Genomic DNA, 27,952 nt, shown 5'->3' with positions numbered 1-27,952 from the left:
CTCCCCATACCCCCTGACTCCGCTATCCTTAAGAGCTCTAGCTCCATTGTCCGAGTGATGCCCAACACAAGTTGGAGGAACAGCACCTCGTATTTAGCTTGGGCAGCGTACACCCCAACGGTATGAACATTGGTTTCTTTAACTTAAGTAGCTCTTGCACCCCCACTCTCTCCGCCCCTCCCCCACCCTAGTCGTCGTACTCGTTTTTACTGTTGTCCTGTTGAGTCTGTACAACTCATTATCGCCCAGTCCACTGCCAACAATGAACCATTGTGGGCTCCACCTTTCCTTGATCGTTGTTAGTTTTTGCATACCTTTAATTCATTTGTTCCATTAACTCTCTGTCTCACCGTCTATAATCTCTCATTTCCTTTTCCCCTGACTCTCAGTCTGACGAAGGGTCCCAAAGGCAAAACGTCACCTATTCCTTTCCTCCAGGGATGCTGCCCGACCCGCTGAGTTACTCCAGCTTTCTGTGTCTCTCTGGTGGGGTAACACTGCGGGTCTATTGCCATCATGGACTCAGTAGGGCTGAAGGGCCTGTTTCCATGCTGCATCTCTACCTGTACCTGTGAAGGAAGGAACTTCAGATGCTGGTTTATACCAGAGAGGCCAGAGAAAATGCTGGAGCAACTCAATGGGTCAGGCAGCATCTCTGGAGAAAAAGGGTGGGCGACCTTTGGCGTTGGAACCCTTATTCAGAAAGATATTTGATGGGTACGGGTGTCCAGGGTTACGAGGAGAAGACAGGAGAATGGGGTTGAGAGGGAGAGATAGATCAGCCATGATTGAATGGGGGAGTAGAATCGATGGGTCGAATGGCCTACTTCTGCCCCTGTGACTTATGAACTTGCCATCTGTTGGAAAACACCGTCAAAACCGGTCCGTTCTAACAACTAATACGTCTTAATTACTGCAGGAATCACCAATGTTTTCTAAGTAGAGTCGCAGTGTACGCTTAGATATTATTTTTCAGGCTTTAGAAGGAACTGGTCAGACCACATTTGGAGCATCGTGAGCAGTTTTGAGCCCCATAGCTGAGGAAAGATCTGCTGGTGTTGGAGAAGGTCCAGAGGAGGTTTAGGACAATGATGCCAAGAATGAGTGGGTTAACGTATGATGAGGGTTTGACAGCACTGGGCCTGTACTCGCTGGAGTTTAGAAGGGTGGGGGGGGGGAGACGAACCTAATTAAAAGTTACCGAAAATTGAAAGGCTTTGGATAGAGTGGATGTGGCGAGGATGTTTCCACTAGGAGGACGAAGGCCGCAGACGGCAACAGAGTTAACAAGCTTGTCAGGAAAGCTAGCTCCCTCCTGGGGGTGGAGTTGGATTCATGGGAGGTGGTCTTGGATGGGGAGGATGCTCCTCAAACTGCAGAGCATCTTGGGCAATATAGCTCACCCCCTCCATGACACGCTGGTCAACAGACTGGTCCCACCAAGATGCAGCACAGAACGCCACAGGACATCTTTTTTCCCTTTGGCTATCCGACTGTGCATCTCCACCCCCCTTCTGTTGTGGGGAGACTGTCTCCCCTTCCTCCCCCCCCTCCCCCCTCCCCCCCAAATCTTTGCACATCCCCAATTCTGGTCTTTCCACTCGCCACTTTAATTTCACGTACCTTGCGTTTTATGACTGTGGGCAGACCAATTTCCCTCCTGGGATAAATAAAGTTCTATCGTATCGTAGTGGGAGAGTCTAGGACCAGAGGCCATACATAGCCTCAGAACAAAAGAATGGATCTCTAGAAAGGGCGGCACGGTGGCGCAGCAGTAGGTTTGCTGCCTTACAGCGAATGCAGCACCGGAGACTCAGGTTCGATCCTGACTATGGGCGCCGTCTGTATGGAGTTTGTACATTTTCCCCGTGACCTGCGTGGGTTATCTCCGAGATCTTCGGTTTCCTCCCACACTCCAAAGACGTACAGGTATGTAGGTTAATTGGCTGGGCAAATGTAAAAACTGTCCCTAGTGGGTGTAGGATAGTGTTAGTGTGCGGGGAACGCTGGGCGGCGCGGACTCGGTGGGCCGAAGGACCTGTTTCTGCGCTGTATCTCTAAATCTAAATCTAAAGGAGATGAGGAAGAATTTCTTTAGTCAGAGGGCGGTGAATCTGTGGAATTCATTGCCACAGAAGGCTGTGGAGGCCAAGCCAAAGGATATTTTTAAGGTGGACACAAAATGCTGGAGTAACTCAGCGGGTCAGGCAGCGTCTCTGGAGAGAAGGAATGGGTCGAGACCCTTCTTCAGACTCAAGTCTGAAGTAGATCTGAAGATCCCAGTCTGAAGAAGGGTCTCGACCCGAAACGTCACCCATTCCTTCTCTCCCGAGATGCTGCCTGACTCGCTGAGTTACTGCTGCATTTTGTGCCTACCTTCGATTTTAACCAGCGTCTGCAGTTTTTTTCCGATAGATATTTTGAAGGTGCTGATTGACAGATTCGGGTGTTATGGGTAGAAGGCAGGAGAATGGGGTTGAGAGAGCAAGATCGGTCAGCCATGAATTGAGTGGTGGAGTAGATAGACCCGATGAGCCAAATGGCCTAATTCTGCACCGAGAATTGATGAACATGATATTCTCTCTCTGCCTTAAAAGAGTTGATTTTGTTCCTACCTGTTGGTTTTGTTTATGCATTTTTTGGGCAAATGGGAGTTTTATTAAACCAGTCTTTTTAGGGGTTTCCCGATAACGGACACTTTTTCACGTTGCTTGCTTTTCATTGATCAGAGACAAACAGACCGCTGTAAGCGGGTGGGATAATGTGCAATCTCCTGTGTGACCAGATAGTAACACATTAACTTTCTGTAGTTAATTTGAAGCTGAGGTGCAAGATGTTTACCAGTGGAATTTTCAACTGAGGCTCTTACATCAGGACACCCTCCAGAGTAAAAACAAAAAAGTGTACATTTATTTTAGATGGACACAAAATGCTGGAGTAACTCAGTGTGTCAGGCAGCATCTCTGGAGAACACAGTCGTACAGTGCGGTAGAGTCACTGCCTTGCAACGCCAGAGATCCGGATTCTGTCCTGATTATGGGTGCTGTCTGTACGGAGTTTGTACATTTTCCCTGTGACCACGTAGGTTTTCCCCGGGTGCTCCGGTTTCCTCCCGCACTCCAAAGATGTACAGAATTGGAGGTCAATTGGCTTCGGTAAGAATTGTTAATTGAACTTGAGTTTAGGGTTGGATGTACAACTATACTCATTAACTCTCAGATGTATCCCCATAATCTTTATATTTGTAAATCTCTTTTTTCTTTGCTTTATAGTCTTTTTTTTCAGTCTCACTTCATCTTTATTTTTTCTTTAAAAATTAAAAAATTGAAGCTATGTAAGAATTCTATAACCAGTTTGCCATTTATTATTATTTGTACATATGCTTTCAAAAATTAAAAATTTCAAATTAAAAAAAAAATAGAATTGTAAATTGTCCCTGGTGTGTGTGGGATAGTATCAATATGTAGGGATGGCTGGTCGGCGCGGTCTAGGTGGGCCGCAGGGCCTGTTTCTGTGCTGTATCACTAAAACTAAACTAAACTTGTGCCATCTAGAGTTGTATCTGACGGAGATATCAATCTTTGGCTGATTCTTGATAAAGTTATAAAGTAGACATCCAACTGAACAGCCCCTCTTTCTCACAGCCAGCTTTCTGCAGCTCATTTTTAGTTTAGTTTAGAGATACAGCGCCGAAACAGGCCCTTCGGCCCACCGGGTCCGTGCCGACTAGCGAACTCCCGCATGTTAACACGCTCCGACACGCACTTGGGACAATTTACATTTATACCAAGCCAATTAACCTACAAAACCTGCACGTCTTTGGAGTGTGGGATGGAAACCGAAGATCTCGGAGAAAACCCACGCAGGTCACGGGGAGAACGTGCAAACTCTGGACAGACAACGCCCGTAGTCGGGATCGAACCCGGATCTCCGACGCTGCAAGGCAGCAACTCTACCGCTGCACCACCGAGCCGCCCACAGTTGCTGCATTTGGTAACTTCTGGATTTCTGGGGGTTGTCTTGGAGTATTGAGGGTGCGGAATGATGGGGTGGTGGCTACTTGAGAGAGAGAGAGACGGAGAGGGAGAGGGAGAGAAAGAGAGAGGGATTAAGAAAATAACTGCAGATGCTGGTACAAATCGATTTATTCACAAAATGCTGGAGTAACTCAGCAGGTCAGGCAGCATCTCGGGAGAGAAGGAATGGGTGACGTTTCGGGTCGAGACCCTTCTTCGGATTACATTGCTTTCTGTAATTGGAGTTACAAACGACATTTGGTGTTCTTAAGTGACCATGAAATCTGACACACCTCATTAGTTCAGTTCGTGTATAAATATAAAGCACATTTTGTGCTGGTTTAATACTGTCACGTTTACTGACTGAGATACAGAGATAAACTTTGTTTTGCGTGCTGTCGTGCCACATATGGTCAAATCACCGCCACATCGTGTAGTGCAAAAGAGAAAATAAACTGAGTGCAAAATACAATCTTTCAGCTAAAGAGAACTTGCAGCTTAAAAGCAAAGCGCAGGGGCTATAATGAGGTAGGTTGGAAGGTTGCAAGTTTATTATTTTTACTTTTTGTCTTTTGAAACTCTAGTGGCAAAAATCAACCAGATGCTGATATGAAAATCTGAAAAGGTTATGGAAAATATTTGATAATGTTGGATCGAGAAACAGTTGATATTTGAGGTGGAAGATAGATCATCAAAGCTTTCTCCATTCTGATGGTCTTTGGCCTGACATGTTAATTCTGATACTCTAGCCACAGAGGACAGCGCAGTGGTAGAGTGTCAGAATTAACAGTGGAGACATTTCTTTATATATATTCCTTTATTCGTCCCACACCGGGCAAATTTACAATCAGAGGGTGGTGAATCTGTGGAATTCGTTGCCACAGAGGGCTGTGGAGGCCAAGTCAGTGGATATTTTTAAGGCAGAGATAGATAGATGGATTCTTAATTAGTACGGGTATCAGGGGTTATGGGGAGAAGGTGGGAGAATGGTGTTGGGAGGGAGAGATAGATCAACCATAATTGAATGGCGGGGTAGACTTGATGGGCCGAATGGCCTAATTTTACTCCTCTCCCTTACGACCTTATGAATGTATCCTTAACAAGGTTGTTGAAATAGTTATCTAATATTCCGCTTTTAAAAATATTTGTTTTACTTTGTATTGTGGTGCTGGGTTTGTTTGTACCTTGTGTATTGTACATGCTATTTTAAATAATTGATTCATTTTAGTTTTTAGTTTTAGAGATACAGCGCGAAAACAGGCCATTCAGACCACCAAGTCCCCACACATTAATACTGCCCTGCACACACTAGGGACAAGTTACACATACACCAAGCCATTTTACCTACATACATATACGTCTTTGGAACGTGGGGGGAAACTGAAGATCTCGGAGAAAACCCACGCGGTTACGGGGAGAACGTACAAACTCCGGACAGACAGCGCCCGCAGTCGGGACTGAACCCGGGTCTCCAGCGCTGCAAGTGCTGTAAGGCAGCAACTCTACCCCTGCGCCACATATCTTCTACATACTAAAACTCTCGTTTGTTTGTTTGTTTGTTCCTGAACTACAGCCAAAACGGTACACGATAGCCCGACCGTTTTAGACCCACCTCACTCACCGTCGTCCCTTTGGTGCTAATGGAAGAAGTTTCATTGAAATCGGTGTTATATTTTTTAAGTTGTTCACATTTTAAAGTTTAAATCTATCTCCTGGGGAGAGGGAGGGAGGGAGGGGGGTGGAGGGTTGAGGGGGATGGAGTGGGGGGGGGGGAGGACGGAGGATAACGGGGGTAGTGAGGGGGAGAGGGAGGAGGAGAAGGAGGAGGGAGGATGATTGGGGCAGGAGAGGGTGGGAGAGGGAGGAGGGGGATTGAGGGGGAGGGGGAGGATAAGGGGGGTAGTGGGGGAGAGGGAGGAGGAGGAGGGAGGATGATGGGGGAGGAGAGGGGGGGAGGGGAGGAGGGGGTAGTGATGGGGAGGGGGGAGGGAGGGAGGGGGAGGAGAGGGTGCTGCACCAATGCTGGAGAGGTTTGGGCCCACTTGGTCTAGTATTTTTGGTAAAAATAGAGGTGCCCATAAAAACCATGCTCTTTCTTTATTTTAAACATGATTCCTTGGGAAGTTGGCAGGAAGGCACTTTTCGGGAGTAATATGTCAGGGGAATAATGAAATATATATTTTTAAAGGCTGGCAGCCTTATTCATGTAATTATGGCGAGTCCGGAAACTTGTTGGTTGTAGAAGAAGTTTATTGCAGCCGCAATATTCGAATACAGAGTTAAACAACAAGGTAAAGGACAACCATCAAAAACTTACTGTCTTCTTCGAAGACTTCGCCGAACTAACTATTTCGGGCGCCAAACGCGCACATGACATCGCTGGCCAATCAGCGATGTCGCTCCCTGGACCAATCCCCATGGTCGCGTTCACACGTGACCTCGCTGGCCAATCCGAGGGTTCGACGACCTGGACCATTCTCTATGGTCGCTACATGACCCCCCCCAGAACCCGAGGTGCGGAACCTAGCAGGGAGCCGGATTTCGCGACCATAACGAATACGGAGAGGGACAGCCTGAACCACAGGAGCCGGGGGTTCCGGACTTGGCGGAACAGCCGGAACGGGAGGTCCTGGAGGAACTACCGGAACGGGGGGTCCTGGAGGAACTGCCGGAACGGGGGGTCCTGGAGGAACTGTCGGAACGGGGGGTCCTGGACTGAGCGGAATTAACGGAGGTCGGCCTCTCCTAGGGGTTTGACCGACCAGGACTGGTTGATCCGGATCCAAATGTGCAGGTTTGAGCCGGGACACCGAGACGAGCTCACTCTTGCTGCACATGTCTAAGGTGAAGGTAGCCATTCCCTTACGCAAAACCCGGAACGGCCCTTGATAGACCCTCTGCAACGGGGCGCGATGGGAATCTTTTCGCAGAAAAACGAACTCACAGTCCTTCAGGGAAGGCGGTTCATGTACCATGGGACACCCATGACGTGAAGTCGGAACTGGAGCCAGGGAGCCCACCCGTTCCCGGAGAGATGCTAACACTGATGGGACTGTAGGCAGCTGGTCTGAAGGGTCCGGAAACAGATCTCCGGGTACTCGAAGTGTCGAGCCATATACTAGCTCTGCGGATGACGCACCGAGATCTAGCTTAGGAGCAGTCCGGATGCCCAAAAGAACCCAAGGGAGCTGGTCTACCCAGTCCGGGCCTTCAACCCCCCCTTGCACTGAGGGACGCCTTAAGTTGGCGGTGGAACCTTTCTACGAGTCCATTTGCCTGGGGGTGGTATGCAGTCGTGGGTTGTAACTTGGACCCGTACAGTTCTGCGAGCGCGGCCCAGAGGGACGAAGTGAATTGTGGGCCTCTGTCAGTGGTAATAACTGCCGGGACCCCGAAACGAGCTACCCAATGAAGGGCCAAAGTCCTAGCACAAGACGCTGACGAAATATCAGACAATGGGAAAGCCTCTGGCCACCGGGTGAACCGATCCACCACCGTGAGGAGGTGGGTGTAGCCCCGGGAGGAAGGCAAAGGACCGACCAAATCCACGTGGATGTGGAAAAAACGAACAGCCGGGACCTCGAAATCCTGTACGGGGGGCTGGACATGGCGCTGGACTTTAGCGGTCTGACAGGGAACGCAGGCACGCGCCCAACCCGCTACCTGTTTCCGTAGGCCATGCCAGACAAACCGAGCTGCTACCAAAGCAGAGGTGGAGCGGATGGACGGGTGCGCCAGCCCATGAATGGCATCGAAAACCCGGCGCTGAAGGGAGGGCGGTACTACCGGCCTGGGACGGGGAAGAGAAACATCGCACCAGACTTTTGTGCCTTCTGACCCACAAGCTACCTGGGCCAACTTCAATCCCGAAGTGGTGGACTGGTATGCCGAAGCGGTATCCGCTAGAAGCTGTGCCTCCGCAAGCTCTTGGGGATCCACTTCGCAGTCCACCGCCGAAATAGGGGGAAAAGCAGGTCTAGACAGGGCGTCAGCAACGGCATTAAGCTTACCCGCGACATGACGGACATCGGTGGTGAATTCGGAGATAGCAGTCAGGTGCCGCTGCTGGCGGGCCGACCATGGGTCAGACAATTTGACAAAAGCAAATGTTAATGGTTTATGGTCCGTAAAGGCCACAAATGGGCGGCCCTCAAGGAAGTACCTGAAATGACGAACAGCTAAATAGAGGGCCAGAAGCTCTCGGTCAAATGCGCTATACTTCAGCTCAGCCGAATTTAGTTGCCGGCTGAAAAACGCCAAAGGCTGCCAACGGCCACCGACCTGCTGCTCCAGAACCCCGCCCACCGCCACGTCAGAGGCGTCAACCGTCAGGGCCGTGGGGGCGGAGGGGCTCGGGTGGACCAACATGGTGGCGTCTGCCAAAGCTGCCTTAGCTGCTGTAAAAGCCGACTCTGCGGTCGGGGACCATATCAACCCTACCGGTTTTCCCGCAAGGCATTGGAAAAGCGGGCGCATGACTCGCGCAGCTGCCGGAACGAACCTATGGTAGAAATTAACCATTCCTACGAACTCCTGTAGCCCTTTTACTGTGGTGGGCCTGGGAAATGCCCGGATAGCCTCCACCTTTTCGGGCAAAGGGGAGGCGCCGGCAGGGGTAATTCTGTGCCCTAGAAAATCAAGAGCAGGAAGGCCGAATTGACATTTGGAGGGTTGGATTATGAGCCCGTGGTCTTGGAGCCGCTGGAAAACGGTCCGCAAGTGGACCTGGTGTTCCTGCACTGAGGTGCTGGCAACCAGGATGTCGTCTAAATAAATAAACAAAAAGGGTAAATCCCGGCCCACGCGGTCCATCAGTCGTTGGAAAGCCTGTGCCGCGTTCTTTAAACCGAAAGGCATACGCAACCATTCAAACAACCCGAACGGAGTAATCGTTGCAGTTTTCTGTATGTCCTCCGGTCGCACCGGGATCTGGTGGTATCCTCGCACCAAATCGATTTTGGAGAACACCACCGCTCCTTCCAGCCCAGATGAAAAGTCCTGTAGGTGCGGTATGGGGTAGCGATCAGCCGTGGTGGCAGCATTGAGACGCCGATAATCGCCACATGGTCTCCACCCCCCAGATGCCTTGGAGACCATATGTAACGGCGAGGCCCACGGACTGTCAGACTGACGAACAATTCCCATTTCCTCCATCTTCCTGAACTCTGCCCGTGCCACCACCAGTTTGTCTGGCGGTAGCCTCCTGGCCCGAGCGAAAACAGGAGGGCCTTCGGTGCGGATGTGATGGACCACGCCGTGCTTGGCCGAAGACGTGTCGAAACGTTGAATGAGCAGCTCTGGAAACTCCGCCAGAATCTCAGCATACGAGTCGGGGGCCGCGACGACGGCCTGGACAGTAGGGCTGGGCGAGGAGGCGATTGTCGGAGCGACGTGCTCATCTTCGGCGGAGGGTCGGAGGTCGTTACCGCGGACATCAGGGACCAGTGAAAAAGCCCAGAGAAAATCTGCTCCCAAGATCGCTTGTTTGACGTCGGCTATGATGAATGGCCATTCGTACGTGCGGAGGCCTAACACAAGGGACATCTTCCGTATACCGAAAGTGCGAATTGGGCTGCCATTAACCGCGATGAGGGTGGGATCTGTCTTACCCGATCTGGTTTCGAGGTCGGTCGGCGGCACTATACTGATGATGGCTCCCGTGTCCACCAAAAATTCTGTGTCCGTGAATCGATCATGGACATAGAGGCGCCGGTTCTGGCCAATCGTAACTGCCCCTATGTACGATCGGCCGAGGCATTTCCCGCGAAGGTACAAGGTGAGCGGCAGTTGCGGGATTCGCTACCCCATCGTAGGTGATAATAGCACCAGCCGCGCTTGTGCGGATCTTTTTGGCGGGCTTTCGGAGAATTGGCGGGAGACGTGGCGCCATCTTGCCGTCGCTGTGGCGTGGTCACTGATGTCGAGACCTTGTTGATCGAACCGCTTGCCTGGTCCTTTGCCTTGTTTTTAGCCGCTATGAGCGCGTCCGCTTTCGCTTCATATGCTTCGGGATCCTTAAAAGAACAATCCGTGAGCAGCAGTCGGACATCCTCAGGAAGCTTCTCGCGGAATGCCTGTTCGAACATAGGGCAATCCGTATGCTCACCGGCTAGCATCATCATTTCGGACATGAGGACGGAAGGCAGTCGGTCTCCAAGATCCGGTAGGTGCAGAAGTCTTGCCGCACCACCATGCTTATTAAACCCGAAGATTCGCAGTAATACTTCCTTCAGGGCCTCGTACTTGCTTTCCGCAGGTGGATTAACGATGAACCGCATCACGCGCGTGGTCGTCTCCGATGATAGAGCGCTGACAAGGTAGTAATACCTCGTGGAGTCGTCCGATATCTTCTTTATATGAAATTGAGCTTCGGTGTGTATAAACCAAGATTGCGGTGCGTGCGTCCAAAACCACGGAAGGTGAACGCTTACCGCGCTTGACTCCGGTGTGCCCGGCGCGGCCATCGCCGATGAGGCGTCGGGTCCCTGCATAGTCGGTGATCGTCCAGATCACGTCGGGGTCACCAATATGGCGAGTCCGGAAACTTGTTGGTTGTAGAAGAAGTTTATTGCAGCCGCAATATTCGAATACAGAGTTAAACAACAAGGTAAAGGACAACCATCAAAAACTTACTGTCTTCTTCGAAGACTTCGCCGAACTAACTATTTCGGGCGCCAAACGCGCACATGACATCGCTGGCCAATCAGCGATGTCGCTCCCTGGACCAATCCCCATGGTCGCGTTCACACGTGACCTCGCTGGCCAATCCGAGGGTTCGACGACCTGGACCATTCTCTATGGTCGCTACATAATCACTTAATTGGGTTCACATGTTTGTTGAAACTGCTTGCATGCAAAAGCTCTTGGCAAATGCACTTGTTAAAAATAAGGAACTGAACATGGCAACTTACTTTTTTTTTAGAAAAATAATGCCGAAATTATCTTGATGGTGAAATGAATTGTTTTAACATGACGAATGTTTTGAAGGGCGGCACGGAGGCGCGGCAGTAGAGTTGCCGCCTCACAGCGCCAGGGACCCGGGCACGATCCCGGACTACTGGTTCCGTCTGTGTGGAGTTTGCAAATTCTCCCTGTGACCTGCGTGGGATTCCTCCCACATCCCAAAGACGTGCGGGTTTGCAGGTTAATGGGCCTAAATGTCCCCAGCGTGTGTGTGTGTGTTGGTGCAGACCCAGTGGGCCGAAGGGCCTGTCTCTGCACTGCATCTCTAAAGTCTAAAGTAAACAATAGACAATAGGTGCAGGAGGAGGCCATTCGGCCCTTCGAGTCAGCACCGCCATTCAATGTGATCATGGCTGATCATTCTCAATCAGTACCCCGTTCCTGCCTTCTCCCCATACCCCCTGACTCCGCTATCCTTAAGAGCTCTATCCAGCTCTCTCTTGAATGCATTCAGAGAATTGGCCTCCACTGCCCTCTGAGGCAGTGAATTCCACAGATTCACAACTCTCTGACTGAAAAAGTATTTCCTCATCTCAGTTCTAAATGGCCTACCCCTTATTCTTAAACTGTGGCCCCTTGTTCTGGACTCCCCCAACATTGGGAACATGTTTCCTGCCTCTAACGTGTCCAACCCCTTAATAATCTTATACGCTTCGATAAGGTCGTAATCTTACATTGCTCATAGTGGCTCTGAACATAGATATCCATTTTAGTTTCATGCTGCTTTAGAGCTAAATCAATAATGTTCCAAAGACTGACTGCAAAGTAATTTGATAACCCCCGTGTGCTCTGCTCTTCTCTCCTGTTCTCTGCTCTTCCCCAGGCAGCAGTGTTGCCCTCTGCTCGATACGCCCGCGTTGGAAGAAGATGGCCGCCCCGTGGCGTTGGCTGCTGGCGGTGGCCCTGTTGCCCGTGCCGGCGGCAGTGGCGGCCCCCCCCGGACGGGTGCGGGGCCGAGCTGGACTCGCTCTACTTCAACCTGTGTGACCTGTCCAGCGTGTGGGGCATCGTCCTGCAGGCTCTGGCCAGCGCGGGCATCCTCAGCTGCTTCGTGCTGGTGCTGGTCCTGCTCGCCAGCATCCCCTTCGTCCAGGACGGCAAGAAGAAGAGTGCCCTGGCCGTCCAGCTCCTCTTCATCTTTGGCACCTTCGGCCTCTTCTGCCTGGTTTTCGATTTCATCGTCAGCGAGGACTTTGCCACCTGCGCCTCGCGGCGTTTCCTCTTTGGCGTGCTCTTCGCCATCTGCTTCTCCTGCCTGTTGGCCCACTCCCTCCGCCTCAACTTCCTGGTGCGCAGAAACAGCGGCCCCAAAGCCGGCTACATCCTCCTCTTGGCTCTTGCCCTCTCCCTGGTGGAAGTGATCATCAATACTGAGTGGCTCATCCTCACCGTGGTACGAAACAACGGCACCCATTCCACGCCACCGGGAGATCCCTGCAACGTGGCCGAGATGGACTTCGTCATGGCTTTGATTTACATCATGTTCCTCATAGTGGTCTCGCTGGTCTCTGCGCTGGCGTCGCTGTGCGGCCATTTTAAGCACTGGAAGAAACATGGCGTGTTTATCCTGCTCACCATCTGCTTCTCCATTGCCATTTGGATAGCCTGGATTGCAATGTACGTTTACGGGAATGGCAGGGTGGGGAACGGACGCTGGAACGACCCGACTCTCTCCATCGCCCTGGTTTCCAACGCCTGGGTCTTTGTCTTCCTTTACACCATCCCCGAGATCTGCCACCTGACCAAGGCCAGCATGGAGCAGAACTACGTAGAGGAGGTCTACCCGACCAGAGGAGTGGGCTACGAGACCATCTTAAAAGAGCAGCAAGCTCACCACATGTACATCGAGAATAAAGCCTTCTCCATGGACGAGCCCAACGCAGGTTAGCTCATTTCCGTTCTTGCTATTTTGAACATGCGGCGGCGATACCAATATGTTAGAAGCATAGAAAATAGGTGCAGGAGTAGACCGTCCGGCCCTTCGAGCCAGCACCGCCATTCAATATGATCATGGCTAATCATCCAAAATCAGTACCCTGTTCCTGCTTTCTCCCCATATCCCTTGATTCCGTTAGCCCTAAGAGCTATATCTAACTCTCTCTTGAAAGCATCCAGTGAATTGGCCTCCACTGCCTTCTGTGGCAGAGGATTCCACAGATTCACAACTCTCTGGGTGAAAATGTTTTTCCTCATCTCAGTCCTAAATGGCCTACCCCTTATTCTTAAACTGTGACCCCTGGTTCTGGACTCCCCCCCAACATCGAGAACATTTTTTCTGCATCTAGCCTGTCCAATCCCTTTTATATGTTTCGATAAGATCTCCTCTCATCCTTATAAATTCCAGTGAATATAGTAGGCCTAGTCTAGAGAGAGACTAGTCTAGTCTATCCATGTTGTAGAGTTTTGGCCTGCAGAAGGGTCTCGACCCAAAACGTCATCCATTCCTTCTCTCCAGAGATGCTGCCTGTCCCACTGAATTACTCCGGCATTTTGTGGCTGTCTTCGGTTTAAACCCGTATTCACAGTTTTTTCCTACCCAGATTAACACTTCAACTCCCCCTCCCACTCCCAGTCTGACCTTTCTGTCATGGGCCTCCTCCAGTGCCATAGTGAGGCCCACCGGAAATTGGAGGAAGAGCACCTCATATTTCGCCTGGGCAGCTTGCAGCCCAGCGGTATGAACATTGACTTCTCCAACTTTAGATAGTTCCTCTGTCCCTCTCTTCTCCTCCCCCCCCCCCCCCCCCCCCCAAGTTCTCCCTCTAACTTCCTGTCTCCACCCATATCCTTCCTTTGTCCCGCCCCCCTGACATCAGTCTGAAGAAGGGTCTCGACCCGAAACGTCACCCATTCCTTCTCTCCCGAGATGCTGCCTGACCTGCTGAGTTACTCCAGCATTTTGTATATAAACATGTTACTCTGTGAAACCCATAATTAACAACAACAAAAAAAATCAGTGTATATATTAAAAAAAACAGACAAATAAATAGACAATGGTAGTGCAAAGTCAAAAATATTGTCCGCAAGTCTATATAGTTTGGAGCCTATTAAGAGGTTGTAGTGTTTAATAGCCTGGTGGTTGTTGGGAAGAAGCTGTTCCTGAACCTGAACGCTACAGTTTTCAGGCTCCTAAACCTTGTTGAAAACAGGCAAAAGTCAAAGCAGCCAATGTGTGGATTTAGTGGTGGGTGACTTTAGTGGCTGGCAGTCATTCAATGCTGTAAATCTGCCCTTTATCACATGGGAGACGAGGCAAAGCTGATGGAGCCAGGAGCGCAGGACTTGAAGCCTTGAGGATTGTCCGGCTGCAACGAATGTGACGTCTATGTTTTTATCTCTTGCGCTCTTCATGGTGGTGGTGGTGGTGGGGGTGGGGCTGGGGTTAATGAGCAGATGCCTCCAGGCTTGCTGTAAATGTAGTTACTGATAGGAAGGAGAGTTAGTCTTTAGCGTGGGGGTCCCACTGTTTTACTATTCTCTGTGTGCATGTTTACGGTGGACTACTTTGGTTTCTTGTTGTCACGTGTACCGGGGTACAGTGAAAAGCTTTTGTTTGCGTGCTATCCATTAAAGACTGCACGTGAATATAATCAAGCCGTCCACAATGCGCAGGTAAATGATAAAGGGAACAACATTTAGTGCAAGATATAGCATCGAGGTCTGATTACAGATGCTTCAGAGGTCTGTAGTGAAGTAGATGGGAGGTCAGGACTGTACTCTAGCTAATGAGCGGATGGTTCAGTTGCCTGATAACAGCCGGGATGAAACTGACCCTGAACCTGGAGGTGTGTGTTTTCTCGCTTCTGAACCTCTTGCCCGATGGGAGAGGGGTGAAGAGGGAGTGGCCGGAGCGAGACTGCTCCTTGATTATGCTGCTGGCCTTGCCGAGGACTAGGATAAAGAATGACACAAAAAGCTGGAGTAACACGGCTGGGTCAGGCGGCATCTCTGGAGTAAAGGAATAGCTGACATTTCGGGTCGAGACCCTTCTTCATAGAAACATAGAAAATAGGTGCAGGAGTAGGCCATTCGGCCCTTCGAGCCTGCACCGCCATTCAATATGACCATGGCTAATCATTCAACTCAGTATCCCGTACCTGCCTTCTCTCCATACCCCCTGATCCCTTTAGCCACAAGGGCCACATCTAACTCCCTCTTAAATATAGCCAATGAACTGGCCTCAACTACCTTCTGTGGCAGAGAATTCCACAGATTCACCACTCTCTGTGTGAAAAAAACCGTTCTCATCTCGGTCCTAAAAGACGTCCCCCTTATCCTTAAACTGTGACCCCTTGTTCTGGACTTCCCCACCATCGGGAACAATCTTCCTGCATCTAGCCTGTCCAACCCTTTAAGAATTTTGTAAGTTTCTATAAGATCCCCCCTCAATCTTCAGACCGAGAGTCAGGGGAGAGGGCAACCATAGATATGAAAAGGTGCACAGGACAAATGATTGAGAGGTATGCAACAGGACAAATCAAAGATGGCAACGATGCCCAAGGAAAGGTGGAGCCCACATTGGTCCATTGTTGGCTGTGGAGAAGGTGATAACGAGTGACACACACAGGACGACAGTGAAACTAGTAGGATGACTTGAGTGGGGGAGGGAGAGAGAGGAAGGGGGGGGAGGGGCAGGGCGGGGGGGGGGGGGGGAGGGGCGGGGGCGGGAGGGGGAGGGGAAGGGGGAGAGGGAGAGTACGTACACAGGGTATACCAGCATCTGCAGTTCCTTCCTACACAATTCAAAGAATGAATTGGATTCAGTTACAGAGGGCATGGGTGAAACCATATCAGGAGCATTGTGCACTTAAGGAATATTTATTGGAAGGAGATACCAGGAATGGGCATGTTGTCTTCATGAGGAAAGGCGGACAGGCTGCGTTTAATCCAGGCTTCCGACCCAAAACACTTTCTCCATCCGCAGATGCTGACTTTTTCCAGCAATTTTTTAAATTACGATTTCCAACATCTGCAGGGTATTTCTTTTTGGTTTTAATCTCCAGAGAGAGTTTAAAAAAAAATTTTTTTTTTAGAGATACAGCGCGGAAACAGGCCCTTCGGCCCACTGCGTCCGTGCCGCCCGGCGATCCCCGCACGTTAACACTATCCTACACACACTAGGGACAATTTTAACCTACATACCTGTACGCCTTTGGAGTGTGGGAGGAAACCGAAGATCTCGGAGAAAACCCACGCAGGTCACGGGGAGAACGTACAAACTCCGTACAGACGGCGCCCGCAGTCAGGATCGAACCTGAGTCTCCGGCGCTGCATTCGCTGTAAGGCAGCAACTCTACCGCTGTGCAACGGTGCCGCCTAACTAGTTAATGGCTAGTTATCAGAGCAGCCCAGTGGCGCAGCGGTAGAGATGCTGCCTTGCAGCGCCCGAGACCCGGGTTCGATCCCGACTACGGGCGCTGTCTGTACGGAGTTTGTACGTTCTCCCCATGACCTGTGTGGGGTTTTTTGTTCTGGGATCTCCGTTTTCCTCCCACACTCCAAAGACGTGCAGGTTTGTAGGTTTGTTGGCTTGGTATAATAATAAATTGTGTGTAGGATAGTGTAAATGTGCGGGGTTTGGCGTGGAGTCGGTGGGTCAATGGCCTGTTTCTACGTTGTATCTTTAAACTAAACTAAAGTGGAGTACACAGCCAGCCAGCCAGCCAGCCTTCTCCCTGTCAAGCACAGAGGCCAATTTCCCCATCACCTCTGCCCCCAAGCCAAATTTAGCACACATCTGGAATGAAACTTTTGAAAGCTTATGGTTGCAAGGTTAACTTACTCGAGTGATGTTTTAGCCAAGAGCCCAGTGGGTTTGAAAATGAAGTTGATTTATGTTTGTGTGGGAAGTTACTGCAAATGCTGCTTGACACCGTAGATAGACAGAAAATGGGTAACGTTTCTGGTTGAGTCCCTTCTTCAGATTGGGAGTCGGGGAGAGGGAAATATGGAAGGATAAGGTGTGAGAGCGAAAGATTAAAGGGGAAGAGGTTCAAGGAAAATGGATCATTGTTCACTGAGGGGAAGGTGACAACGAAGCATACAACCGATTAAAATTTAATCGGGAAGATATAGAAACATAGAAAAGTAGGTGGAAGAGTAGGCCATTCGGCCCTTCGAGCCAGCACCGCCGTTCAATCTGATCATGGCTGATCATCTAAAATCAGTACCCCGTTCCTGCTTTTTCCCCCATATCCCTTGATTCCGTTAGCATCGAAGAGCTAAATCGAACTCTCTTGAAAACATCCACTGAATTGGCCTCCACTGCCTTCTGTGGCAGAGAGTTCCACAGTGAAACTAGTGGGAGAACTAGAATGGGGGAGGGATGGAGAGAGAGGGATGGCGTTTGGTGGCACTGGGCCTGTTCTCATTGAAAAGTACAAAATAGTGAAAGGCTTGGATAGAGTGGATGTGGAGAAGATGTTTCACCATTGAGAGAATCTAGGACTAGAGGTCATAGCCTCAGAACTAACGGACGTTCCTTTAAGAAGGAGATGAGGGGAACTTTCTATAGTCAGAGGGTGGTGAATCTGTGGAATTATTTGCCACAGAAGGCTGTGGAGGTCGTCAATGGATATTTTTAAGGCAGAGGTAGTTAGATTCTTGATTAGTACGGGTGTCGGGGGTTATGGGGAGAAGACAGGGAAATGGGGTTAGGAGGGAGAGATAGATCGGCCATGATTAAATGTCGGAGAAGACATGATGGGCCGAATGGCCTAATTCTGCTCCTATCATGTACGCCCTTGTGATAACTTTAATTTTATCTTTACTCTCCCAGCGAACAAGCCCAAGTCTCCGTATAGTGGCTATGCCGGGTACAATGGGCAGCTCCGCAACAGTGTTTACCAACCCACTGAGATGGCGCTGATGAACAAATCCTGTGTAAGTTACCTTGATGATTTTGCGGGCAATCGCAAGGTTTTGTAAACTGCCTGGATTGCTGTTTGCGTTTTGCAACATAGCAATGATTAAAGAGGAATGGTTTGGTCAATGTAAGCCATGTGTAATTTTTATAAGGTCATGTTTGAATTCATTACTGATTGTCCTTCCTTGAATTGAACCAACATTCAAACCCAATTGTTACTAAGTTAATCATTAGGCAATGAGTCAGAGAGCGTTCGCTGCGGTGGGAGCTTGCTCAGAGCTGTTGGCATTAACAAAAAAAAAGGCAGTCGAACTACACGAGGAACTGCAGATGCTGGTTTACAAAAAGAGGGGCAAAGGTGCTGGAGTAACTCAGCGGATCAGGCAGCATCTCTGGAGAACATGGATTGGTGGCGTTTTGGGTTGGAGACTGATTGGAGTCAGGGGGGAGGGCAGAGAGAAAGCTGGAAGAGAGGTGGGGTGGGGGGGATAAAAGGCCAGCAAGTGATAGGTGGATACAGGTGGGGGGGGGGTTAAATTAGCAGATGCTTGGGCAAAAGCCAGAGATGAAAAGACAAAAAGCGTGAGATACGGAGATCAGAGAAGGTTTGTTGGTTAATTGGCCTCTGTAAATTGCCCCTGATGTGTCGGGAGTGGATGTGAAAGTGGGATAACATAGAACTACTGTGCATGGGCGGCCGATGGTTGGCATGGACTCAGTGGGTCGAATGGCCTCTTTCCATGCTGTAAATCTGAAACGAAAAATTAAAACAACAGAAGGGTTAGCAAAATTTAAGGGAAATTAATCTGGTTGGAAGAAGGATTTTGGCCTGAAACGTCACCTATCCATGTTTTCCGGATATAGGCATGAAATGCAGGAGTAACTCAGCGGGACAGGCAGCATCTCTGGAGAGAAGGAATGGGGTGACTTTTCGGATGGGGACCCTTCTCCAGAGATGCTGCCTGAGCCGCTGAGTTATTCCAGCACTTTGTGTCTATCTTTGGCATAAACCAGCACCTGCAGTTCTTTTTTATTACATGCGTTCTGTCTTGATCTGTTTCAGTGGGAGGGAGGGAGGGGAGGGGAGGGAGGGGGAGGAGGGAGCAGGGAGGGGTGGGAGTTCGAGGGTTTTGTCCGTGAAATCTTTCGTGGTGAGCTGTACCATTCCCGCAGTTTGTGCGAATGTTTTTATTAAACTGCAGCAATTTCTTCCCCCTTCTTTATCATTATTGGCACGAACCCACGGGGCTGATCCACCATGACCAGTGTGTTCATCGTGGTCTCCCAGCTCTTGTCACGTACCGTTTGCTCCAGTGTGTTTAGTTTAGAGATACAGCGCGGAAGCAGGCCCTTCGGCCCACCGAGTCCGCAACAGCCAGCGATCACCCTGCACGCTAACGCTATCCTACACACGCTGGGGACAATTTACAATGTTACTGAAGCCAATTAGCCTACAAACCTGTACGTGTTTGGAGTGTGGGAGGAAACCGGAGCGCCCGGGTCACGGGGAGAACGTACAAACTCCGTACAGACAGCACCCGTGGTCAGGATCGAACCCGGGTCTCTGGTGCTGCAAGGCAGCAACTCTGCTGCTGTGCCACTGTGCGTGCGTGCGTGCGTGCGTGTGTGTATGTTATTAGGTTTGACGCACTGCGTGTGGGAATTGCAATGATATTTAATCATCTCAAAGATGTATCGCTGCAATTCCATTTAGTTTAATTCAGGTTAGAGATACAGCACGGAAACATAGAAACATAGAAAATAGCTGCAGGAGTAGGCCATTCGGCCCTTCGAGCCTGTACGCACCGCCATTCAATATGATCATGGCTGATCATCCAACTCAATATCCCGTACCTGCCTTCTCTCCATACCCCCTGATCCCTTTAGCCACAAGGGCCACATCTAACTCCCTCTTAAATATAGCCAATGAACTGGCCTCAACTACCTTCCGTGGCAGAGAATTCCACAGATTCACCACTCTGTGTGAAAAAAAACTTTCTCATCTCGGTCCTAAAAGACTTCCCCCTTATCCTTAAACTGTGACCCCTTGTTCTGGACTTCCCCAACATCGGGAACAATCTTCCTGCATCTAGCCTCTCCAACCCCTTAAGAATTTTGTAAGTTTCTATAAGATCCCCCCTCAATCTTCTAAATTCCAGCGAGTACAAGTCGAGTCTATCCAATCTTTCTTCATATGAAAGTCCTGCCATCCAGGAATCAATCTGGTGAACCTTCTCTGTACTCCCTCCATGGCAAGAATGTCTTTCCTCAGATTAGGAGACCAAAACTGTACGCAGATCCACGTCGACCATCGATCACCTGCTCTCTGTTATCCCACTTTCTCATCCACTCCCCAGCACACCAGGGGTAATTTTACAGAGGGCCAATTAATCTACAAACCTGCACATCTTTGGGTGTGGGAGGAAAACAGTGGAAACCCGGGCAGTCACAGGGAGAACATGCAAACTCTACGAAGCACCTGAGGTTTGGATCGAACCCAGGTCTTGGGCGCTGTGAGGCAGCTGCTCTATCAGCTGTGCCACTGAGATTGCCCCCCCCCCCCCCCCCCCCTCCGAGGACTATTATTCTTCTCCGTACTTGTGTTCTCAGCTTTTCGTATATTCCAATGCGCGTTCTCTGCCTTAAGAATTGAGATCTTTTAAACACCGTTCCATCTTTGGCCTGAGGTTCACTTTAAGGGAGTGGGGCAGACAGCGGCACCGGAATGGCGGGACTGTCGTATGTTGAAAGGCTGGAGCGATTGGGCTTGTATACACTGGAATTTAGAAGGATGAGGGGGGATCTTATTGAAACATATAAGATAATTAGGGGATTGGACACATTAGAGGCAGGAAACATGTTCCCAATGTTGGGGGAATCCAGAACAAGGGGCCACAGTTTAAGAATAAGGGGTAGGCCATTTAGAACGGAGATGAGGAAGAACTTTTTCAGTCAGAGAGTTGTGAAGGTGTGGAATTCTCTGCCTCAGAAGGCAGTGGAGGCCAGTTCATTGGATGCTTTCAAGAGAGAGCTGGATAGAGCTCTTAAGGATAGCGGAGTGAGGGGGTATGGGGAGAAGGCAGGAACGGGGTACTAATTGAGAGTGATCAGCCATGATCGCATTGAATGGCGGTGCTGGCTCGAAGGGCTGAATGGCCTACTCCTGCACCTATTGTCTATTGAACCTTCCTTCCGTTCCTAGACAGTGGAGGCATTGTTCTGGTTTTGTGGGCGTTTCTCCTTCGGTTGCTCTGCTGCAGGAGAAGTTTAGTTTAGAGATACAGCGCGGAAACAGGCCCTTTCGGCCCACCGGGTCCGCGACGACCAGCGATCCCCGCGCACTAACACTATCCTACACCCACTAGGGACAATTTTTTTTAACATTTACCAAGCCAATTAACCTACATACCTGTACGTCTTTGGAGTGTGGGAGGAAACCGAAGATCGCGGAGAAAACCCACGCAGGTCACGGGGAGAACTTACAAACTCCTTACAGATGGCGCCTGTAGTCGGGATCGAACCCGGGTCTCCGGCGCTGCATTCGCTGTAAGGCAGCAACTCTACCTCTGCGCCACCGTGCCATTGGGTTTGTGGAGGGTGGGAATGATCGTTATTGTGATGATTGGAAAGCGATAGATGGAGTCAGATGTAGACAAGAGGCTCGAGGAACTGCAGGTGCTGGATTACAAAAGACACAAAGTGCTGGAGCAACTCAGTGGGTCAGGCAGCATCTCTGAAGAACACGGATCGGGACAATTTACATATGTCACTTCGACTCCGAATGACCTAATTCAGCTCCTATCACTTATGAATTTGTGAATGACTGTGTAGCCCTTCATGGACAGCTGTCTAACTGTGTTGATTGGGAACAGCGTGCATTCAGAAACAGTGCAGCCTTTTGTGCCTGTTCTGGGTAGGGTTGCCAACTTCCTCATTCCCAAATAAGGGACAAAGGGTGACGTCACCGCCCCGCGCCCCACGTCACCTCACCCAGCCAGCGGCCATGTGCTCCCACTCCACCAATGGTGGCCGCCCGGGTAGGGCGGCTGCCATTGGTGGAGTGGGAGCACGTGGCCGCTGGCTGGGTGAGGTCGCGTGGGACGCGGGGTGGTGACATCATCCTTTGTCCCTTATTTGGGAATGAGAAAGTTGGCAACCCTATTAATATGGGACAAGGGCGGTCCCGTACGGGACAAACTAATTTAGCCCCAAATACAGGATGTCCCGGCTAATACGGGACAGTTGGCAACCCTAGTTCTGGGCCGCGGGCATACGCTGCAATAAATCTGACCAACACCACAGCCTACTTTCTCCAGCGATGGAGAATCCGATAAGCCCTGGTCATATTGTGTAGATGACCGGATTTGATGAAGGCTGCCAGTTTTTTTTTCCCTGACTATAAGTGCTCTCTCTTTCTTTGCTTGTGTGCCCTTCACCCTTTTAACGGCTCCTGCCAAAAGCTGCTGGCCACTAACAAAGAGAGAACTGTGAATGCAAAGTGTAAACTCTCCCCAAGATTTTCATTTACATCCGATGGCCAATTCCTGCAAGCAGGCGGTTTTTCATTCAGCGACTCTTAGACTGGCCTGTTTGTGCCGCTCTCTCTCGCTCTCTCTCTCTCGCTCTCTCTCTCTCGCTCTCTCTCTCTCGCGCTCTCTCGCTCTCTCTCTCTCTCGATCTCTCTCTCTCTCTCGCTCTCTCTCTCTCTCGCTCTCTCTCTCTCGCTCTCTCTCTCTCTCGCTCTCGCTCCCTCTCGCTCTCGCTCTCTCTCTCTCGCTCTCTCTGTCTCGCTCTCTCTCGCTCTCTCTCTCGCTCCCTCTCTCGCTCTCTCTCGCTCTCTTGCTCTCTCTCTCTCTCTCTTGCTCTCTCTCTCTCGCTCTCTCTCTCTCTCGCTCTCTCTCTCTCTCGCTCTCCGGGTGCTCTGGTTTCCTCCCACACTACAAAGGCGTGAGGGTTTGTAGGCTAATTGGCTTCGGTAAAATTGTAAATTGTCCCTAGTGTGTGTAGGATAGTGTTGGTGTGGGGGGAATCGCTGGTCGGCATGGATTCGGTGGACCTGGGAGATGTTGGGAGTGTAGCTGGGACATGTTGGTCGGTGTGGGCAAGTTGGGCCGAAGGGCCTGTTTCCACACATGTATCACTCTCTGACTCTATGACTGAAGGGCCTGTTTCCGCGCTGTATCTCTAAACTAAACTCTGCTGCTGTTCACGGGAGATGGGCCGAGTGGCCTGCTCCACTGCGGTTGATGCATTGACTTCCCCTGTTCTCGATCTATTGTACCCGAGTTTGTGCTGATTGCGTCCATGTTCGGTATATCTGATCTGTGTGGATATCATGCAAAACAAAGCATTTTCTCTGTACCTTGGTACTGTAACAGTAATGACTACACCTCACCCCAAATTGATCGACAGTGCACAAAACCAGGAGAGGAATAGATCGGGTAGACACACCGAGTCTCTTGCCCAGAGTAGGGCAATGGAGAACCAGAGGACATAGGTTTAAGGTGAGGGGGGAAAGATTTAATTGGAATCTGAGGGGTAACTTTTTTACACACTTCAACGTTTTGGCTGTATCATATCATATCATATATATACAGCCGGAAACAGGCCTTTTCGGCCCACCAAGTCCGTGCCGCCCAGCGATCCCCGCACATTAACACTATCCTACACCCACTAGGGACAATGTTTACATTTACCCAGCCAATTAACCTACATACCTGTACGTCTTTGGAGTATGGATGGAACAGACGTATGGAACAGACTACCAGAGGAGATAGTTGAAGCAGGTACTATCGCAACGTTTAAGGCACATTTAGACGGGTACATTTCACTAGATCACGGCCTGATAAAGTCAAGACATGGCTGCTAATATATAAGCCTCGTGAATTTACATAGTGCAGTTATCCGAATAGATATTCTCCAGTTGTTAGTTTTGATGATGCCCTTGCTATTAAAATATCACCATGCCTTTTCTGGAACATATATTTGTTTCAAAATGGCAAAAACTGCAAATTTAAAATGAAATGATGGAAATACTCACCAGGTCAGGCGGCATCTGTAGAGGGGTTTAGTTTAGAATATTGCAGCGTGGCGTGAGCACGTCTTTGCGACCGACTGCTCTAATGTCTATTTCTCTTGTTCTTCAAGACGTTGGAAAATCCCTACGACCACTACATCCCGCGGGTCACCATCAACCAGTCCGCGTTCTCCAGCAACGCTTCCACGCTCCGCGCCGAAGACGCGTTTACAGCCGAGAGCCGGCGGTCGGCCCAGCCAGAGGGCGGCAGTGGGCAGCCATTGTAAACCCCGCATCCGCGAGAGACCACCAACAAATGTACGGGTGGGTGAGTGGGGTGGGTGGGTGAGTGGGGTGGGGGCGGTCTGGTGGGTGGGGTGGGTGAGTGAGTGGGGTGAGTGGGGTGGGTGAGTGAGTGGGGTGGGTGAGTGGGTAGGTGAGTGGGGTGGGTGAGTGAGTGGGGTGGGTGAGTGGGGTGGGTGAGTGAGTGGGGTGGGTGGGTGAGTGGGGTGGGTGGGTGAGTGGGGTTTGGTGGGGGGTTGAGTGAGTGGGGTGGGTGGGCGAGTGGGGTTGGGGGGGTGAGTGGGGTGGGTGAGTGGGGTGGGTGAGTGGGGTGGGTGGGGGGTGTGGGTGAGTGAGTGGGGTGGGTGAGTGAGTGGGGCGGGTGAGTGAGTGGGGTTGGGGGGGTGAGTGGGGTTGGGGGGGGGTGAGTGGGGTGGGGGGGGTGGGTGGGTGGAGTGGGGTGGCTGAGTGAGTGGGGTGGGTGGGTGGCTGAGTGAGTGGGGTGGGTGGGTGAGTGGGGTGGGTGGGTGAGTGGGGCGGGGGTGGGTGGGTGAGTGGGGCGGGGGCGGGCGGGTGGTGACGGATGAGTGATTTATTTATCTATTTATTGTCACATGTGATGTCACCGTGAAATTCTTTGTTTTGCATGCCCAATGTATGCAAAGAGTCACCACATAAAGGTCGCTGATGAAGTTACAAAGTACCCCGTGCCAGGTCCTCCTGTGCGCGAGTGCGTGCATGCTCGAGTGCGTACGTGCGCGAGAACCTGCGTGCGCCTGGAGTGGGTTTGAGGAAACTAGTTTCAGTGGCGGAGGGAATTCACGCTGATTTGGCAAACTGCTTTATCCCGATTCGTCTTCATAAGTGATAGGAGCAGAACTGGGCCATTCGGCCCATCCAGTCCACTCCGCCATTCAATCGTGACTGATCTATCTGTCCCTCCTAACCCCATTCTCCTGCCCTCTCCCCATAACCTCATTGGATAGAGTGGATGTGGAGAGGATGTTTTCACTCGTGGGAGAATCATGAACGAGAGGTCACAGCCTCCGAATTAAAGGATGTTCTTTTAGGAAGGGGATGAGGAGGAATTTCTTTACTCAGCGAGTGGCGAATCTGTGGAATTCTTTGCCACAGAAGGCTGTGGAGGCCAAGTCAGTGGATATTTCTAAGGCAATATTTCTATTGTTGATTAATACAGGTGTCGGAGGTTATGGGGAGAAGGCAGGAGAATGGGGTTAGGAGGGAGAGTTAGATCAGCCATGATTGAATGGCGGAGTAGACTTGATGGGCCAAATGGCCTAATTCTACTATTCCTTATGACCTTATAACCCCTGACACCCGTACTAATTAAGAATCTATGCGTAGGAAAGAACTGCAGATGTTGGTTAAATCGAAGGTAGACACAAACTGCTGGAGTAACTCAGGAGAGAAGGCAGCATCTCTGGAGAGAAGGAATGGGTGACGTTTGGGGTCAAGACCCTTCTTCAGACTGATGAAGAATCTATCTCTGCCGTAAAAAAAACAAAAGTATCCTTAACAGGTCGTCTTTTCCCTTTGTGTGAACAGGTCAACGTGTAACCCGGATCATCTCCGCGGTGGAAGGCGTCTCTCGGTCGATCCCTCGTGACGTCAACCCGATACACTGAAGTTTCAGGCCTTTCCTGACGGCCTTCCCTTTTACTCAGCCTTTGGGATGGAATCTCATCCGAAAGATAAAGCCACTTGTTTACTGTAACCGACTGAAAGGAGCCCGTGTGGAGCATGGTCTCGGATCTCCGTCGAAACCTCGGGTGGATCCACCGTGACCGGCGTCCCACGCAGCGACCAAGCTTTCGCCACGGGTCTCTCCTGTGAACAATGACCAATATCCTCACTGTATCTGTGAACCCTGGACCGAACAGCCTCTCCAAAGCCGCCCCCACCTGTAACCCGAAGGTAACCGTGACCCCGGAACGCCAACAGGCCCCACTGACATTTTGAGGACGGAACTCTCTCGGTAGAAGTCCTCGGCCCCCCCCAGGTCGGAAATTGGTCCAAGTCCCACTCCAGGCGCTAGACTGACATTCTGGGGAGTGCTGCAACCTGAGAGATGCCAACCTTTGGGTTGAGACGTTTCAAACGCGATCCATTTAGCATCTCGAGGGAGGCGAAGAATCCGATGCCGCGCTTTTGAGGAAGAGCACCTGAGATACTTCTGATGTCCAGCCCACCTCTGGGGGGGAAAACAGGTCACCCGGTGGTCAGTGGTGGGATCTTGGTTGTGTGCCAGTTGACTGCTTGCGTTTTGTACGTCAGTACAATGACCACACTCCAAACGTACTTGTTGGCCACAAATCTATTTTTGGATTATTTTGGGGCTTTTTTTAAAAGTGCTCGTCTTTTTTTTTGCCTGTCCATAATTTGGGAATATATCGCCATTCCTTTATCGGCCCGTTCAAAACCGCACCGAGCGTTCCACGTCACAGCGATGCCCACGCAGAGACGGTGAATAGACGAAGCAACCTGTCACCACCGTCTCCGGGGTGTTTGGGAGCAAGAAGTAAGTGTGACCTTGTCCATGCCAACTTCCCGGAAACGCTGACCGGCGGGCTGGCTGGCGATCCCGTGCCCGTTAGTACACTGCAGCGTTTGCTGAAGGCCACTCGCCTAATTTCAGAAGCATGAGCGGCAACTTGGAGCCAGCAGATTCCCAATGGAAGAGCTAAGAAGAAGCATGAGGCGAGACTGCAGTCGGGCCTCGACCAGAAACATCACCCGTTCCCCCTCTCCAGCGATGCTGCCGGTCCCGTTGAGTTACTCCAGCATTTAGTGTCTTTCTCCGACTAAATCTACAATGCAAAGCGCATATGTTTGCAAGCCCATGAGAGACTGATGGGCATCAAAGAGGGATGCTGTCCAACAATAGTTCAGTCAATGCTTAAAAGATCAAATAAAGTATTTCAAGAAGTTGGCCAACGGGCTCTTTTAGAATATCTCACATATAGACAATAGGTGCAGGAGGAGGCCATTCGGCCCTTCGAGCCAGCACCGCCATTCAATGTGATCATATCACAGAGTAACAGTGGTCAAAGGTGTAATGAGCCAATGTCAGCATTTGATTCCTTTGCACCAAGTATAGGATTTGTACCCCTGTTTTAAATGCGTTCCCCCAAAGCGCACGTCCTTGCACAGAATGCTTACTGTTCTACAATTAACAATTAACCCAACCAACAGCCAATCTTTTTTTCTATGGCAATGTGCTTCATCTCCATGGAAAGACACAAAAAGCTGGAGTAACTCAGTGGGTCAAGACGGCCTGTGTAGGAAGGATCTGCAGACGCTGGCACACATCGAAGATAAGACATGCTGGAGTAACTCAGCGGGACGGGTAGCATCTCTGGATAGAAGGAAGGGTCTTGACCTGATACGTCGCTCATTCCTTCTCTCCAGAGATGCTGCCTGTCCCGCTGAGTTACTTCAGCATTTTGTGTCTACGGGTTAGAGAGCATCTCTGGAGAAGAGGAATTGGTGACGTTTCGGGTCGAGACCCTTCTTCAGACTGAGAGACCATCTCCATGGACGTTAGCTCTGCAAATTGTCTGTCACTTAACAGCCTTTCTGTGAAACACTTTAATCTGGAGCCTGAAGATTAACTTGCTGAGGTGACTAACATCCACCATTCCCCCTGTCGCTCAATGATCTTGCAAACCTCGGCCAATTCAGGGGCGTTCTGATTTCCCCAAAGCCCTCCATTTTGAAACAGGACTTGGTTTTCTGGCAGGAAATTGGTCTATGACTATTAACTGGAGGTTGGCACTTTTACTATCAAAG

The 27,952-nt window shown here is 50.5% G+C and overlaps 1 protein-coding gene across 1 annotated transcript; it reads left to right on the top strand.

The window, feature by feature from the left end:
* LOC144594954 (G-protein coupled receptor family C group 5 member C-like) lies at positions 1-27,527 on the top strand. The gene is made up of 5 exons (XM_078401896.1): positions 1-120; positions 11,803-12,862; positions 17,758-17,861; positions 23,992-24,178; positions 25,709-27,527. Exons 1-4 carry the CDS (start codon positions 58-60, stop codon positions 24,145-24,147), a joined length of 1,383 nt encoding a protein of 460 aa, XP_078258022.1. The 5' UTR covers positions 1-57; the 3' UTR covers positions 24,148-24,178; positions 25,709-27,527.
* Positions 27,528-27,952: the final 425 nt, after the last annotated feature.

Source organism: Rhinoraja longicauda, chromosome 6 (assembly GCF_053455715.1).
Source record: "Rhinoraja longicauda isolate Sanriku21f chromosome 6, sRhiLon1.1, whole genome shotgun sequence".
NCBI classification, from domain to species: Eukaryota; Metazoa; Chordata; class Chondrichthyes; order Rajiformes; family Arhynchobatidae; genus Rhinoraja; species Rhinoraja longicauda.
This window is presented reverse-complemented; position numbering and strand designations above follow the sequence as displayed.

What these genes read in the sequence shown, in the direction of transcription:
- LOC144594954 (XM_078401896.1), top strand. Translation starts at nt 58, where the DNA reads ATGCCCAACACAAGTTGGAGGAACAGCACCTCGTATTTAGCTTGGGCA. An exon ending in GGGCAGCGTACACCCCAACG is followed by an intron (nt 121 to 11,802) that starts GTATGAACATTG and finishes GCTCTTCCCCAG; the next exon opens with GCAGCAGTGTTGCCCTCTGC. An exon ending in CATGGACGAGCCCAACGCAG is followed by an intron (nt 12,863 to 17,757) that starts GTTAGCTCATTT and finishes TTACTCTCCCAG; the next exon opens with CGAACAAGCCCAAGTCTCCG.